The sequence below is a fragment of the Agelaius phoeniceus genome, chromosome 8 (assembly GCF_051311805.1).
Source record: "Agelaius phoeniceus isolate bAgePho1 chromosome 8, bAgePho1.hap1, whole genome shotgun sequence".
In the NCBI taxonomy this organism is placed as follows: domain Eukaryota; kingdom Metazoa; phylum Chordata; class Aves; order Passeriformes; family Icteridae; genus Agelaius; species Agelaius phoeniceus.
The window spans coordinates 33233439-33251648 of NC_135272.1; the positions used below are offsets into that span (position 1 = coordinate 33233439).

The 18210-nt window shown below is 50.7% G+C and overlaps 1 protein-coding gene across 6 annotated transcripts in view; it reads right to left on the minus strand.

Annotated features, from left to right (window-relative positions):
* SSBP3 (single stranded DNA binding protein 3) overlaps positions 1-18210 on the minus strand; it is a 55363-nt gene that overhangs the window by 17052 nt on the left and 20101 nt on the right. For all 6 annotated transcript variants that reach the window (XM_054638723.2, XM_054638721.2, XM_054638720.2 and 3 more), the window contains exon 5: positions 1146-1235. In XM_054638723.2, coding sequence (XP_054494698.1) covers positions 1146-1235 — 90 coding nt within the window. The remainder of the gene's footprint in view (positions 1-1145; positions 1236-18210) is intronic.

Consider the following 18210-nt stretch of genomic DNA (forward strand, 5'->3'; position numbering starts at 1 on the left):
TGACCTGCGAGATTCCATCTCCGCCGTTGGCTTCACCCCCAGCCCCGAGCGCTGCTGCAAGGCTCGCCTGTTTTAGGGTTCCCCATCAAAATCGGATATTCTTACTTTGTCAGAAGCATGTTCAGGAAATGGGATCTCTCTTTCTCTCTCTCTCTCAAAAAAAAAAAAAAGACAGGACCCTCCTTCCCCCTTCCCACACAAATGTAATCGCTGATATCGGGCTCAGATATCGCCACAATAAATCACAAGCTCCTTATCGAGCTCGCCTGTCTACTGCCCGAGAAGTTCTCCCATATACAAATCACAAGCCCAGATTAAAAAAAGCCCAGCTTGCCAAAACAAATATTCCTTTCAACTCTTATCCCATTTTTTACACGAACAAGTGTTTCATCCTCAAGCAGGAGGATTTTAAAGCACCGAAAGCTTATGTTGCTGCAAATCAGTGCAGCTCACTCCGGGCAAAGAGATTCCTGAGGAAAAACCCTCAAGGTTCAAGGTTTGAAAACTCCTTTTCTTTGTGCTTCTTGATACCCTGTCTGCCAGCACCACTCCAAACATGTTACTCCCTCCTCTGTCAGAGCTTGTTTTGGGATAAGGAAGGAGCGAGGGGACTTTGGGGACTTTGCTGGGTATTTGCTTACAAGGTGCCTCCATGGCATTCAGGGATTTGGCTGGAGCCCACTCCCGCCTGCAGCCGCAGCCAGGGTTTGTTAATGCATTCAGTGATTGCATTTGGAAAAAATCAAGTGGTTAACCAGAGGAGGGGGAAAAAGTTTCAGGAATCAAAATCCAGAATGTTTTCAATTACACACGTCTGTTAGGACTGGAGAACAAATACAATCCCAACCCAAACACAAACCAAGCAGCTTTGGAAAAAAAACATTGGTTGTAAATACACAGTAACCTCTTCGAGCAAGAAAGGAATTTGCTTTAAGGCCACAAAAGATAGAAAGCAAACGTGGAAGGACAGCAGAACACAAGTTATTCCTAGACAGGTCAGCTGTGCAGGCATGCTGCTTCCTTAGCATCCTCTTGGGGGAAAAAAAATCCAACAAAACACAGGCAGGACAGCGCTGACACCCAGAGCAAAAGCAAACACGTGCGTGGTTGGAGGGGAGGGAGCAGCGGGAGGAGCCACAGCCTACCTGGAAGAACCCGGGCGGGATGGGGCCCCCGGGCATCCCGTCATTCGGGGGAATGTTTCCAAGCACGGGACTCGGGGCAGCAGCTGCGCTCTGCGGGGAACAAAACCAGGGCAAACATGGTCAGAGTTATGACAAAAGCACGTTAAAAATGCCACCTCTCCTGCCACATCCCACTGAGTCCATCTGCCTTGTGTCCCCGGAGCCCTGAGCAGGATGCTCGCAGCTGGAGGGACACCGGCCTCTGTGACTCACCCACCGAGGAGATGGCCACACACAACCTGGGAGATGATTCTGGGGTTTGTTTATTCATTTACCCAGGCACTGAGTCTTGTTAATCCACCAAGGAGCCACATCCAACGTGTAATTTTAGGCAGAAGCTGTTTGAAAGCTTTAAAATGCTTCTCCTCTCATCTCCCCACAATGCTCACTGGTTTAGCCCTGTCCTTTGAAAATTATGCTTCCCTGACCTCACCAGCATGCCAAGGCTTTATTATTAATTTCCAAATTCACTGCATTCAACCTGTGGAGTCACATTCTCCCTCGTGCCTCCCTAGAATGAGCCACCAGACCCAAAAAGGAGGGACAGGGAGAGACAAGGGGTACCTGGACACCCCACTCACTCCTCTCAGCATCCCTATTATTCACTTCTGAGAAACACCAGCGTGATGGGAAGCTCCTACTCTGAAGAAAAATATAAGAAAAAGATCTTCTCTAAAAGCCACTGCTGGTGACACATCCCTGTCAGAAAGGAGCAGTACTGTGCCATCCAAGTGCACCCCAGTTTGCCCAACACCAAGTGACCCCATTCCAGTAACAGGGCAGTTATAAAGGCACCCCAGTGGCATTAATTGGATTTGGATCACTGAACTACTCCCCTCACCAATTTTTATGATGGATGTACTCACCTAAAACCATAGTGGGAAAACTTTCCACTGAGGAAATCCCACGAGCAGATGGGGTACATGTGAGCCTGCTCAGGCTTGGTTTCACCCAACAAACCCCACGTCCCAACAGCAGCTGAGCCAGCCCCGGCTCCCGACCGCATCCGATGCAGCAACAACCACAAGATGTGAGCACAGGGGGAAGCCAGGCTGTCAGGGCAGCCTGAAAAATTAAGGATTATTACTAAGGATTGCCAAGATGGGATCCCCATGTTTGGTCGGCAATCCTGCTATTCCTGATCAGAGAGCCTTGCAGAGGCAGGGGAGCACCAGACTAATCATTGCCTTGTGCCTTCCCAGGGCATCCCTCGTGCCCCTCACCATGCTCTCCAGCAGGAGCTGGCATGCAGGATGTGGGATGAAGGCCAGGACCACGCCAGATGAGGGGGTGGTTTTCCTACCCCAGCATCTCAGAGTTGCAAGTGTCACAGACAACAGTGGAGGCTGATTCCCCAGTAAGAGCCTCCCTTCATGAAATAACCAATTCCCCTGAGGCTACAGGGTCCTGCACCCCCAGGCACACCCCATGCCACGCTCCCTCCCCTGCCCCTGAACAAGGCATCCTGAACAGCCTTCCCCCCATCAGCAGCAAAGGCCAGATCTGAGTGTTTTTACAGTTAATAAAAAAAAAAAAAAAAAAAAGTCCTGGCAGGAAAAATAAGCCTGCCCATTCCAGGCTCTTTTTATACATCAGACGGCAGCAAAAATAGATGGGAGAGGGAGTGAACCCACTTCTCCCCCTCCCTCCATCCCCCCAAGTGGGTCAGCTATAAAAGTAAAACCAAATCTTAATCCAAGGCCATGAACATATTGCAGTTTCTCTGCAAAGCAGATGACTGTTCTTAATGCAAAAATATATAAGACTGAGCCCCAAACTGCAGCGAGCCCATTTGGAATTTCCTTTATTAAACCCTCTATCACGCAAAACGCTTCTCTCCCAAGGCGGCAAGCGCTGCAATAAAGCTGCCAAGGTGATATTTTATGGTTTCAAGAGATTTCCAGCACACTATAATCCTTTGCTTAGGGAATCTCCCAAAGCGAAATGGATCCCAGAGTGGTGGGAAGTGAGCAGGAACATGGATTTGGGGATCTGGGGGGAAAGGCTCCTCTGCTCTTCTCCTCCCCTCTGCAACAGGGAGCAGAGGGAGAAGGGCAGAGGAGCCAAAGAAAATCTTGAAGCAAATGCCCATTTTTCCACAAAACCACAGAGTATTTTTCCGTGTTAAACACCCTGAAACCTCACCTATGCCTTCGCAGCGTAAACGGGGATTTAAAGTTCCTCACACATGTGGCGCTTGGCAGAACTTGGTAATTAAAAACCCGCAAGTACCCTGAGCATATTGTAGGATGAGAGCCAAATTGGTCAGCCCTTGATGAATGATTTACAAGGCTGCGAAGTGACATTTTATTTCTTTTTTTTTTTCTTCCCCTCCCCATCACCGCTGCTAAGGTAAACACTGAGGCACCTTTAGCCCTGGTGAAGCGATGGGAGCGCAGCTGTGGCTGGAGCAGCTCTGTAAAACACTTGGGCATGCCAGAAATGAAAGAAAAAAAGGCAAAAAAAGACAGCAGGAACAACTTTTCCAAGCCTTAAGGGTGAGCACCCAAACCCTAAGGGTCAGCGCACAAACCCAAGGGCTTTCCAGCACCCATTTCCAGGACTTTTTTGGCCACACAGCTCCTCCCACATGGTTTATTTTCAACATTTTGTCCCAGAAACTCTTTTTAGGGACTCTTGGTTGCAGTTTGCTTTCCAAAGCTCCTTCCTTTGGTGAACATCTAAAACCCATCGAACTTCCCTGGTGAAGGTACAGACAATGTGCAGTTGCCATGGAAGCTGGCAGAAAATGGGCATGGAACTGCTGTGCCACCACATCCAAGCTGGAGCTGCACCGGAGGCACATCAGCCACACAAAGGTCTCCATTGGCGTGTGACACCCCAAATTTCCTTCCACTGAAACACACGGAAACCACCGCCAGAAATGAGCCAGGACATCTCTGGCAATGCTGGCACGCCAGCTCATTTGCCTTTTGTAAGATGGCAAATTTTCCCCACGTTGGAAATCAATATATATGCGTTCCTGGGGCGCACATGCATAGCTATATACACAAACACACATATGTATTTTTAATTCCCTGCCACACACGTTGGTATTTTTCCCTCTTTTTTTTGGTGGAAGCCAGTGGAATGATGACAATCTGGATCACCGCGTTTCGCTTCCAAAGCGAAGCTCTCAGTTAACACACCGGCCTGGTACGCCAGCAGATGCCGTCTAAGCCTTTAAATCGCACACTAATTGCACTAATTGAGCTAACAGTCTCTGTTTCGTCTCCCTACCCTGAGTCAACCAGCATCTTCTGGTACTGCTGTAGAGATCCAAGCTGTTGACTGTAGTGTTATTTTGTCAGCCATTAAACGATTCATCAGAGTCATTAATTGATTTATTACCGCTGCCTGCGAGTATAGCTTTGCAAATAAAGAAGGATGGAGGTCAGGAGGCAATGGAAAATGGACAAAACAGCACAGCTGGACAGGAGCTGGGCACTTGAATTATCGATAGGAGCCCACTTGCGCAGGACCACTGGCATCAGGTTATGGAGGGGAAAACAGGGAAAAAAGGAGAAGATGCGCTGTCTGGCTGTGCTACAAAGCTGGTTAGGGTCTTCAGCTACAAATCTATGCAGGATGTAAAAGGGCTATTAAAACCATCTTGTTTTCTTAACCTAATCCTTCAGGAGAAACCAGGTTATTCAGCTGTATTAACTGAGCTGAAGAGCAGCAGGGAAGAAGCAGCGGCGCGGCTGCCCTACAGCCCCTGGCGCATGCCCATCAGCACTTTGGTGTCACCCCAATCTGCTTTCCCAGGCCGGCTGAGCCGGGAACACAGCTCACCTCCGCTGTCCCCCAGCCCTGGGAGGAGCTGCGGTCCAGTGCTTTTATTTATTTACTTTCTTTACAGCAGGGCTGAGGTCTGTGCTGGGCGGGAGGGTTTGCAGCGAGCAGGGTGCGGCGAGCCGTTTCCTGCCCCCCGCCCTGCGCGCTCGGCCCCAGCGCGGCCGGGAGGCACCGCCGAGGGCCCGCTGGGGTTTGGGGGCTCAATTTAGAAACCAGAGCAGGTGGGGTGAAATTACCCTCACCGCCAGAGCGTGTTTGCTCCCAGCTCACAGGTAAACTGGCTAATAAAAGGCAACACCCTACAAGAGAGGGCTTGGGAAGCCAAGGAGATTTTTTGATGTGTTGCCCACACACGGGGCTGCTACAAGGGATTCTTCCTCCTCATCCCCCCCAATCTGTGGACCTTGAAGAGCAGCCTGGAGGTGGGCTAAGGCACTTCACCCCTTCCTGCAAGGCTCTCAGTGTCACCATCATGACAGCCAAGCCCCAGCTCACCACCCACCCAAACCTGCCATGCTTCACCAACACCAGCAGTGGTTACTATGAAATATCTATGAAAAATAGGTTCCAGCTGGTGGTAGTAACTCTGCCATTAAATGCAAGCTGGTGTCCCCACCACACACTCCAGGCAAGCAGCTTGCCCCAGCATCCCATGCTGGCTTTCACCAAACACTTATTTTTAATAAAAATAACATGCCAAGAGTGGTGCAAGGGAGAAGAGAGGATCCTCCATTTGTGAGAAGCATCACCAGCACTGGCTGCTTGGCCAGACACTGCCCACATCAACCCAGCAGTGATATGGGGAGAGTAAAAGTATCTTCACGGCACAGACCTAAAACCAAACTAAGGATGGCTGGGTATTTCCTTTTTGAGCTCCAGCTGTTTTTGCCCTCTCTCCTCTCCAGAAGAGTGGACCAGATGATTTTGGCTGCATCTCACACCTTGCAGCCACTGTGGGAGCAGCACAAGGCTTGGGGGCAGCTGCCTCTGGTAGGAGCACGCGGGGGTGCTCAGGCCATGCTGGTGATCTGGTATCTATCTGTCTCCTTTGATTTTATTTTTTTGCCTAGAGCACAGGCTTTGGAGCCTAAAGAAGAAACCAGCGTGCGGGTCAGGACTTAAGCAGGCTGCGTAAACAGGTAATACGGAATTTAATTGGACTCCAGTTAAGCCTTTTCATCTCGTTAAAGCTGCCTTCATCTTATATAGCCAGGTTTTAAATTTAATAATAGAACCCTCCCACACCTCAGAGTAACCCGATTAACGCCAGGGAGGACGACACGCCGACCGCTTCCTCTGGACCCAGCCCTCAGATCCTCTCCCCCATCAGTCCCCTCCACAGGGACTGTGTTCTATCAACGTGCACCAAAATAAATGCAACACCAGCCTGCTGCAGGTTCTGAGAGTGTGACTGCCAGCCCATGTGCCAGCAGCGGGCACCCACCGTGGCACCCACCACAAAACCATGGTGCCTGCAGAACCTCTCAGATGGGCTCAGCATTTTTTTGGGGCATGCTGTGCTCACCAGTTAGGGTATGCCAGAGTCCATCCTGCTTCCTCCACCTGGCTGGATGCTCCAGAAGACAAAACAAACCAGCTTTGGTTTATTTTAGGGTAAGAGAAGGTAAAAGAACGCTGGGTTGAAGCTTGGTGTGTTCCCAAGATATAAAAAAAACCCCCTCAAAACAGATTAAATGGGCTCATAGCAGTATCACCAAACCACCCAAAAGCCGTCGCTGTGCTCCCACAGGACACCACACTGTGCACACAAGTTCAGCTTAATTATACTTCTACAACAGCACAAGCTTTTTGTGCTTATTTTAAATCCATCACCTGTGAGCTGCCTGGCACACAAAGCTCCAGCACACACACACTGGTCAGCAACAGCCACGCTCGGCAACTTTTCCCCTCTCCTTTATGGAGAAAGAAACAACACCCAGCCCCATATTTTCCTCGAGCCTTAAAAAAACCCCCAACCATTAAAAAAAGGCACAACAGTTGAATGGCGTTTCAAGCTAATACGGGGGGTTTTTTTGTTGGTTTTCTTTTTCCCCTCCCTTGTAAAGGATAATCTGAGACAGCAGCTCCGGCTATGAAACAATAGGATTTTAATCTCTTAAGTCGGCGTCCCCCTTATCCCCGGGAAGGAAACCCCTTCAGTCATTTACAAGTTTGTAAATAAGGCTCTTGGTAGCATCTCGCGGACATCTGCTCCGCCAGCCCGCCAGCGTTCCTGCTAACATTTACAAACATCCTTCCACAAACACCCAGCGCGCTCTGCTGAGCTGGCTTTCTCTAAATATATCCCAAGGAAATAACTTGGCAGGGCCGCAAAAATTTCACAGCAACCGAATTAAAGGGGGGTGGAGAGCAGGGGAGGGGAGGGGGGATAAGCTCAGGAGGTGTAAAACAGACTAAATGCAATTAGGTTTTGCACACGTGTGTGCACAGGGAGGTTTACAAAGGGAAACTTGTGGGAAGTGAAGCTGGGCTTGCTGGAAGTGCTTCTCCTGACTCAGGAAGGGCTTTGCAGAGGAGAGCACTCCAGGGCTTCACACCATGTGGATGGGTGTACAGATTCACCCCAACCCTGGTATTTAGGGATGCTTTGCCATGGAGTGGGCCCTATCCCTGGCTTGGAGTGAAGGTGAAGCTGATGGTCCCATTGCCAGCATCTTCCCCAGCACAAGATCCGAGTCCAGCTACACCTCAGAACCAGTGTATGAACCCTCCCCACTGCCAAACAGCTTAAATGGGTCCCATGCAATTAGCACCCTGGAAAATGCTGTAAATACACAGGTATTAATTACTATCAATTCTCCTCTAATAATTCCAGCAACAGACAGGCCAGGCTCTTTTCCAGCAATCAATACCATCCATTTCAGGGTCTACCTGCCAAAAAAGTTATATAAAATAATTATATAAAATTTTCATTAGATAATGCAATTGCTTAGGACTATTAATCTACTGCTCATCTATCAGTGTGGGAAGCTCAGCTCTGTGAGGGACACCCAGCAGCTCCTTGCACCAACAACCTGCATTCCCTTCTGCACTCAACACTCAGTGGTTCCACCCAAACGTGCTCCTGATGTACCCACACAAGACTTTATGGAAAGCTCAGAGATTATTTTCAGATTTAAAAAAAAAATCACAGTCCTTAAACCAAAAGGGAAGTGTTCCCAGCAAGCAAAGCTGCTGGGAGAGGTAATTTCCTGGAGTTCACTACAAAATTGTGATGGCTTCAAGTTCCACAGTTCTTTACTCCCAGTGATGTTGTCCCTTGCTCCAGTTTCTGGGGTGTAACTATGTGGGATTGTACGGCTGGATGCTCAGCGCCATGTGCGCCAGCTCACCCTCCATCCTTCCCTTAAGCATCACAGCTAAAATCAAGTCCTCTCTGTTACCAGCCTTTTCAAAGGCTGGATTAAGGAAAATACTGCCTACCCTCTCAAAAACTAGTAATGATGTGGTGATGAGGTGCAGGCAAGGCTGCTGGTGTTGGCAGCTGGACTTCTGCTTCCCAGCGCCTGCTGCTCTCCACTCCTCTGCCTTCTTCCACATCCAAACTGCCAAGTGCATTTTGGAAGGGGTTGTAAGAAAAGCTAGATTTAAATTGGTAATCCAATTCAGGAAGGAAAAATAATAATAACTCGTGACTTTAGAAAAATGCCACGCCATTGCACCACGTGCATTTGAAGAAAACTAGTTTTAACTTGTCCAAAGGATTTACTGACAACTAACGAGGATATTGCCAATCCCATTGGCAAAACATCCCAAAGGCATCCAGAGCCCGGCAGCAATTTCCCCGTTAAAGAGAGGTGCAGAATACAAATATATTTTTCAATTTTTTTTCTTAAATTTTTGCCATCTTGTGTTTCAGCCAGTTGATCTCATCATTTGCTCTTTGCAATCAAAAATAACACAAAAACAAGCTGTGAGTTTGCATGGGGAGTCAGTGATATCTGGTAACTAAACCTCATCCGAATCCAGGGAAGAGGGTGAGACCCCCTTTCCCTGCAACTGCCTTTGCAGTGCAGCAGGAAACACCGTGACCTCCCCGGAAAAACATCCTTTTCCATTGTCTGGGCAGCTGGATGCTGTGGGATGGAGCACTGACACCCCAGCACAGCATCCAGCACTTCCCACCCCCAATCCAGCCTGAGAAGACCAGGCCCTGGCTTTACCCCACGGGAAAACATCCCAGTTTTCTCCATCCTCTCCCGCCGCAGGGAAAGAGAGGAGAGAATTAATGCAAATACTCCCATTCTTGTCGTGCACTTGAATGCCAAAATATCCCATTTGCTTAAGCCTATTTTACTGCGAGCAGCTGCCCCGGCATTATTCCCCGACACCAAAGGCAAAAGGGCAAAAGAAGTTGGTCCGGAGCAGGTGAACACCATCTGCCTGTCCCTGACAAGAAGCTCGTGGCCACCATCTTCGTGTGCTCACACAAAGCCAGCCCGAGCGCCTGTGAAAGGTGACGGCGGCGCTTCCCCAGCAGTGCCGGAACCTTTCGCGGGTCCTGTGCGCCCACGGAGGCGGCCAAGCATCCAGCCCCGCTCGCACTGGCCCCTGATGGATTTGCCTGCTGATCTGTGAAGTTTTACCACAGCCAGCACTTTAAAAAGGAAATCATTTTAAAAACAAGGAAAAAAAAATAAAAATTCCTTTCTCTAACAAAGCGGCAGGTTAACAAAAAAGAAATCGGTGTTTTTAAAAAAGGTGGCTCTGTTGATGTTTGATGGTGCTTTGTGGCGCCTTCTCTGCACAGCATCTTCCATGAAAAATGCTGTTGAAGGAGTGGAAATGCCTTAAATTGAGGTGGAGGTGGCAGCTGAACTCAACTCAGGGCTGTGACTGTCTGCATGGGGACAAAGTCCGGCACATCCTATAAACCCTGGCGAGGCGGATGGGAGGAAGGCGGTGGACTTTGCACGGGAGCAGCCAGACCTGGGGCAGCCCTTCAGAGCCCTGAATTCACTGGGATGGATGGACTCAGAGCACATCTCAGCGCTGCTGTATTCACTAACAAATTGATGGCTGTGGCCTTTTGTCCTTGTCACCACCCAAGTAAAACCCATCCTATAGGACCCACCCTCCTGGGAGCATTGCCATGACTGACCAACCCTCCATGTTTCTGCACCTTTGATTCATCCCAAGAAGCCAGTAAGGGTTTAGACATCCTTCATGAGGCTGCAGTTGCACTCCAAGAGCCAATCCAGCTCTCAAGGAGCCATTGCTGGGACAGCAACACTGGAGCACGAGGAAAGCTGCTGGCAAACCCCAATCCCAAGCAAGATGGGTTTTGTGACTGAGTGATGATGGAGAAAAGCCATCATGCCTTGATTGGCGTGATTCCCACGATTTCCAGGGTGATGTCTGAAAAATGGTGAAAATATTCTGCCCTCCATGCAGACCTTTACAGTGACATCCTGCCTTAGGAAAGGAGCCATGAAACATCTTGCATCCTGGCATCCCTGCAGTGTTTTGCTGAGCAGCAATGGAGCTGTGGTGCATCCTGGATCCCTGCAGTGTTTCACTGCCCAGTTTGGAGCTGCAGGGATGCACATCCCACAGCAGCAGTGGTGACCCTCCCCAAGCAATGCATGGCCACCAACAAGGTCACAACACGCACAACTTCCCAAGTGCTGTGTCCTGGGCTCATCCATCCCTGGGGAGCACGGACTGAGCACCACTGAAACTCTTTCCAGGCAAGCTGAAAGCTTGAGCAAGCAGCTCAGGTTGGAAATCAAGCACAAGGGAAGGTGCAAGATGTGGGTGTGAGGCGGTGGCAGGAGGAAAATCCCAGCTTTCCTCACCACCTGCCAGCACAGGATCCCAGCCCAGGCCATGGGCACGGCTTCACCCCGGCAGCACCGAGACCCAGCTGTGACTCCAGGGGCACAGACAAACCCAAAGCAGTGCTAATCGTCCCCAGAAATCATCTCTGCGCATCTGCCAGGGGTCAGAGATGAGGATTTTTGGGGAGGGGGGATTGCAGCAACTTTCCCCTCCTCTCCACTCATCTAATCCCCCAGGCTAATCCCTTCCAGCCATATGGAGCCCTCACATCCCAAACCTGCTCCAAGGCTGCCCCTTCGCACCCTCTGTGCCCCTGGGAGTAATGTTTTGGACCTCAAAAGTGATGTATGGGTGGGGAAAGGGTGTGATTCCTCCTCCAGACCCCTGAGGGATCCCCAACCACTCTACACACACGGTTTCTGAAGGAAATTCACATTAAAACACTCAAAATCCAGGCAAGCACAGCCCCGTGTCTGGTGTTCCCTCCCCCTTTTCAACAGCAGGGTTTATTGCAGTTATTTGTAGGTGCTGCCCCCCAAAAATAGTGTTTCCCAGGTTTGATAATTGCTCAAGGCATATCAAAATTAATAGAGCAGCTAGAGCAAAGGACAGGAGGAGTAAATCTGACGTAAGCCACTGTGTAATTCAGTGTTGTTCCCAAGAACTGGTGGCTTTCTCCACTGCCAAAAAAAGCCAGGGGCTAAGCTAGCTTGGAGGGGGTGCAGAGCTCCCCTGGTAGGCTGGGATTTCTTGGGAGGGGGAGGGTGAACAGGAAGAGGCATTTTAACCATTTCAGCATGTTCTGGAGGAGAAGAGGTACACATCCATGGGATAAGAGGGAATTCACCACACCACCTCCCCTCCTGCTCCGCTGCCTCTTGCCTGCCTAAACCTGGGGATTGGGAACACCTCTCCAAAGTGGCCTCGTGTTTTATTTACCTTAACACCAGCTCCCTGCATTGCTTTGGTGTTGCTGGCACTGGTGATCCAGGCACAGCTGAGCTGCAGGACTTCCCCATGGAAAAGTCCTCCTGGGGCTGCACAACTGACAAGGTGTACATTGGGATAGGGAAGGATTTCTGATAAAAATACAGATTAAAAAAAAAATTGTTTTCTGCACAGAGCGGTTTTGTTAGATGCAACTCCAAACCACATCACCCTTAAAGCTTGCAAAACATTAATTATTTCTCTTCTAAGAGCAGCTCTCCCTGTCAAAACACAGTGGTTAATACAAACCCCCCATTTATGAACTGGGAGCTTTTTGAAGCCAGCTCTGGAGGGACCCTATAAAACCAGCGTGCAAACCCCTGCCCCCTGACCCAGCAATAAACTGGTACGTGAGGCAGGAAAACTTAAAGTCTGGAGAGCAAGGGGGAAAAAAAAAAAGAAAAAAAGAGCCCCAGGCTTTCAGACAGCAGAGAGGGGGAGGGAGTGATGTGAATGTGAGAGAGCTGAGCATCACTGCAAGGTCTTGTTTAGGCTGGCAGTGCTGGGAAACACCTGGCTACAGAGCCAGTGAGTGGAGTTCAAGGGATGGACCGGGATGAGGAGTGCAGGCAGCACAGGCACGATGGTTATGGCCACAAATTGCTGGTGCAAACTTGCTGAGAGGCTTTTTCTCTTTTGTCTTTTTCACATCCACCATTTGATATCCATAGGTAAGAACAGCTCCTTCGCTGCCCACAGTCAGAGCTGCTCCTCCAACACCCTGACACAAGCCCAGGCACAACACTGGTGGCACAGCCTCCCCACACCCTCCTCCCCATGGTGGCATTCCTACCAGCTTGTGATGCTGACCATCCTCAGTCCCCAAAGCTGAGCATCCCAAAACCTTCCAGCTTTGAGAGCTGCTGCAGCCTCACCTCCCTGAGAGCAAAACCCCCCTAAACCCCACAGGGAGCTACAGGCAGACCCCGAGCTCCCCAAAAAGCAGAGGATGTCCCACGGTATTCCAGTTAATTTTCCTAGGTCTTTGTAAAGGCTGGAGAGAACCCCCCAACCCTGCCCACCCTGCAGATTCCCAAGTACTGCTGAAGCTCCAGGGCTCTTTGGGGTTCCTCCCTGCCCTTATCCCGGTGGGACAGAGCACCCACCAGGCTTTCCGTGGGATACAGCCTCTCCTGGGAAAACCCTTCCCAGCTGCAGCACGGAGCTGACAGGAGGGACGCGGGGCCTTTGTGCAGGCAGCACCCTGCTAAGCCGCACAAAGCTGGGAGCAGGGGGGTTCAAAGGCTCCTGGTGCAGGGAAGGGGCCCCTCCATCTTCCCCCCTCCCCGGGCACCGGCTTTTGTATGGCCTTGGCCGGATTGTTAACTCCCCTGCCGGAGCTGGCTGGGGCCTCCTCCGCCTGCAATCCCTGCGGATTTTACCTCCGGGCAAGAGCAAGGGGGGGAGAAAAAGGGGGGGCAGCCCAGTGCCTTAAAAGAGCCTGGTAAAAACAACAGACTGCAGTTGGGGGATAGATACACGATGGCTTTAAAAAAGCACACCGCCGAGGAGAGTTTGATGGCTCTGCCAAAAGGAAAGAAGTGTCTTCCCACTTGCAAACAAGAGTTAATTATAGAAAAAAAAGGCCCAGGAAAGTGTTAAAACCATCTGTGCCACGAGGAAGAGGCTGGGGCTGGGCGGGTGAAGGCAGCAGCGCTGACAGCTGCTGTGTACAGGCAGCCTGGACCGCTCCCCCGGTGCTGCCATCCTCCTGCCCTGCCACCCTTGCTGTGACATCCTCCCACCCTGCCATCCCTGCCCTGCCATCCTTGTCGTGCCATCCTCCTGCCCTGCCATTCCTGCTGTGCCATCCCTGCCCTGACATCCTTGCCGTGCCATCCTCCCTAGCAAGCCACAGGTCCTACCTGCCCTAGCATGTACTGGGGGTCCCCAGCAGGATCCCCCCCAGCAGCCTCCCTCCTGTGCAGGGGTGCACAGGGCAGGAGCTCCAGATTCATCAGGAAAAGGCACCATGAACCCCCAGAAGTAGCCTGGATGGCACAGAAGGGATGCACAGTGCAGCCTTGCCAGGAGACCTGCTCTAAACATGCCCCACTGAAGCATCACACTGGTACACCCCAAGAGAGAGACCTCCAAGCACCTGTTTTTACCCCACACCCTAGAGAAACGTGGCCCAAGTGATGCTGCCAAGTGCCCTGCAGTGCCTCCACCATCTCCTGGGCAGGGCTGAGGGTGGACATGCCTCCTGCTGTGGGAAGGATGGGATGCACAGGAGGCCAGGCCAGCCCGCAGGGCTGCGCACAGCGCCTGACCCCGCAGCCGGATCCCAACCGCTTCACAAATATTTACCTAGCTGGTTTTTAAACAAACCCCAAATGCCAGAGAGTTTAAAGTCCATGTCCTAAACAGCTCCTGTCTTGCTCTTGCCTGCCCTCGGGTCCCCAGCTGCCTGCCCAGGGAGCCTCCAAGCCTGCCCCGACCCCTGGGTTTAAGGAAACTGCAGGCAGCAGGCTCCTGCCTGGTCAGGCAGCCGGGCTGCAGGCAACTTCTGCCACTTCTGCCTCTGATTTTATTAGGGACATGAAGGCTGGATGATGCCTGAACATGCAACCAGTGCAGTTCAGAGGAGCCCTCATGTTGAGGAGCTTCTGTATAGATTCAGCGCAGAAAATAATTAGCCATAATTAAGGGCTTCTGGTTTATGGCTCCAACAATTGTTTAAACAGAAGAGCCCTGTTCAAATTAAGCTCAGGGCTCACCAATTAATATTTCTTTATCCTGCTATGGTTTAGTTTCAAACTTCTGCTCAGAGAGCAGCCTGGGCTGCTCAGATCAGGGCTGCCACTCCTGTGAGCAGGCAAAGGAGCCGCGTGGCTGGGCCCAGCCCCAAAACCACTTTATTTTGAAGCAAAAACCTGATGAGGGTAAGAGAAGAGAAGAAGGAATGGAAGGATAAAACTGATGGGAGCTGGAGAACATGACAGTGGATGAAGAGCAAGAAGGTGCTGCCAGTTTGTAGATGGCTCTGAGACGTGACATGGCACCAATGCCCATGGCACAGACGGATCAGCTGCAGTCTTGGCTCACCAAATCTGAGTTTTTGAGGCAGTTTCAGGCTCTTCTGTGTAGCAACTACCCACCAGGCCAGCCCCCGCCCCACCTGCGGCGCTCCCTCCCTATGGACAACATATGGCACGTCTCACCTCATTAGAGACATAACTAGCAGAAATAATAAGCAAGTCTTTACACAAAATCTGAACTAGTGCACTAGAACAGGCTCTTCAGCCCTGAGGTTTTTGGTGTGTCCCACCAAACCCTGTTCCAAAATCCAGATGTGCATCCTGTAGCCTGCTCATCCTCCACGCCACCAGCCTGGGCAATATCAACTGGGCAAAGCAGAGTTAAATGTGGAGATCAATATTCATATCAAGGCAGCTTCTGAGAGGTTTCAGTTGGTTAAGTAGCCTTGAGATTTTGGCTGTGAAAGGCAGTGCTGCTGACGTGGCCGTAGGTGCACTCCGGGGTCATCCATACAATTGCGATCTCCGGAGGAAGTTGCTGACGAGAGGGAATCATAGAATCATTTATGTCAGAAAAGACCTCTAAGAACATCGAGTCCAAACGTTCCCCCAGCACTGCCAAGCCCACCACTAAACCACGTCCCCAAGGGCCACATCTACACAGCTTTTCAATCCCTCCAGGGATGGTGACTCCATCACTTCCCTGGGCAGCCTGTTCCTAGGCTTGACAAGCTTTTCAGTGAAGAAATTTTTCCTAATATCCAATCTAAACCTCCTCTGGTGCAACTTGAGGTCATTTCCTCTCATCCTGCCTGTTACAGCTGCTAAGATAGGACGTAGGAACCCCTCATAGGTGGAAACCTGCAGGCAGCTCCACAATACATGTACTAAAACTTTACTTTTTTCCACTTGCTAATTAACACCAGCCCTCTGCCACTGTCTACCACAAGGGACCACACTGTGATGCAGTCCCACTATGCTGGGCCAGGTAAAGGACAAGAAAAGTGGAGCCCATACAATGGCCTGCTAGGAGTTTTGTCCCCAGCATGATGGGGACATCACATGAGGATGCTGGCCCTCAGCCTGGGCAGCTTCTCCTCTCCAAGGCAGGTCCTGAAGCCACCCCAGGGCCACCAAGGAAAGGCCAGATGATGCTGCAAATCAGCAGAAATCTTTCCACTGTTTTCTTCGAGGAAAAAACATGTTTCCCCCTGTGTCTGCTTCCTCCAGCAGAAAAAAACTTTAGAGACTCCTAGGAGCAAAACCCCAATGCTCCTCTGTCACCCAAAAGGGCATCCTCACAGACGTGTGAGGCACAAACCAGGAGCACTGCTGGCTCCTGCCAGCTGCAGGGTTTTTCCCAGTATGATCGAGGAGCACCGTGGGAAGCACGCAGGGAAAACAGCCATATCATAAACCAACTCAACTTCATGACCTGAACGTTTTAAGACATAGCAGGAGCCTTTGCACTGTGGCCATAACTGCAATATATCAGTTAGCCATCGCTTCCACCAAGATCTAGTGCTCCAGATCTCACAGCAAATGCTGACTTAAAGACCCATATCAAATACATTATGATACCACTGTTTCCCGTTACCCACGCTGATGATTCAATTAATTTAAAAACAGCAGTGAAATTTAATTTCACCATTAACCCTGCAATCCCCAGCAAATGCCAGCTGGGAAGGCAGCAGCCACCTGCCCAAGTTTGGATGGACAGGAGGGGTAGGAACAAAGTGAAGGGGCAAAAGATGAAATACAGATGTGAGAAGGAAAATGGGGCAGAGCAGGTTCTTTTCTAAACCCTTTGATGGGGTAGAAATTCGAGGAAAGTTTGCAGGAGGGACAGGAAGCAGACGAGGAGTTGCAGAGCAGCATCTGCAAAGGGTTTCATTGAGAACAGGCTCTTGCAAGAACAGCACCACTCAAACTCACAGGGTCCAACTCCAAAGACAAATGCCATGCAGAGCACAAAACACACCGGCAGACACCCTCTGACAGGGCAGCCCCTGGAGCCTGCCCAGGATCCAGCAGCAGGGCCAAGGGTTAACAAGAACCATCAAATGGAGCGCAATCTGCTCTTTCACAGGGTTAAAAGGCTGCCCTTTCCAGATCTGCAGGGATGGTGTGCACGTAGGCTCAGGCCTCAGGTCAAGTGGGGTTCACCCAGGGCTTCAGCAGGCAGCCCAGCTCCCCACAGAGGAACAGCACAGAAGGGACACGGCCGCCCGACGAGCTTCCCTCCCCGACACGTGGCCGGAGAAGAATAGTTAGCCTGAGCAGAGCTCTCCCATCTGCTTTTGTTTTCCACTCTTCAGTCCTGGGCTCTGCTAAAGCCCCTGAAGTCACTGGGCATCTGTTCTCCTCCACCCATCGCAATCTGCCAGCCAGGGCCGCTCTGACAGCCATCCATCACGCCGTAATACGCTGACCACGAGACCCAGTGGGACATCATTTTCAAGTCAAATGCTGCAGTTAGCATAAAATAAAGCATCGCCCTGGTTTGTTTTTTTCTTTCTTTCTTTCTTCCCCCCTTCCCGACGATCCCGCAGCTGCAGCAAGGGACTCGGTATGCAACAAAAGTGAAGGGGGGGAAAAAAAGGCACAGGAAAATGGCAATTCTACTCTTCTGAGTCATAACAATTATGACGTTGTGATAAGAAACATTTTCTATGAATTTTTAAGTACCAGTAATCCTGTTTTGCAATTGTCCCCCGGGAACAAGGCGACAGATTGAACGGGGCTGACAGTTATTTCCATCCTGACGAACGCGGCTCCGACGCGCCGTCTCCTCCCTCCAAAACTTCCCGGCCCAGCGCTCAGCCCACTGATCCAGCTTGTTTGGTTAGAGCTGGCTTGGTCACTGGTGTGACTGAGGACATCCCCAGACAGCCTCTGAAACCACCCCCCTGGCTCCAAGCCCCAAGTATAAACTCTTCTGTGCACCCACAGAGCAGAGCTGCCCTCCAATAGCACGCGCAGGGAGGAGATGCACCCATGAAGCCCCTTTTCCCTGGACACACAGCCATGCCCTCCAGAAACCTTCAGCTGTGAGCTACAGGCGAGTTGAGCATCTTGGTTCCTCCTATCCTGTCATAGGAAACACCCTTGGAAGTCCGGGAAAGATGGGGATCAACAGGGAAAGCACTGCTCGATGTTTTGCTACTTGAGATTCCAAAATTTTTACCACCACGCTAAAACTCTGCAGATTTATCTCACTGATACAGGAGAGAAGGCGGGAGGAAACACCTTTTTGTTCAAGTCTTTCAGACTGGGAACAAAACCAGCTCCTTTTACCTCTTTTGTAAAATGAGCACCGTCATCAGAATCAGTGCCGAGGAGCGAATTTGTTTTGCAGAGGATCAAATAAATAATGGATGACGAAGGAAAGCTGCCACGGCGAGACTGCTCGGGAGATGCTCTGCTCTGGCAGCCTTTCCCGAAATGCTCCTAAACAG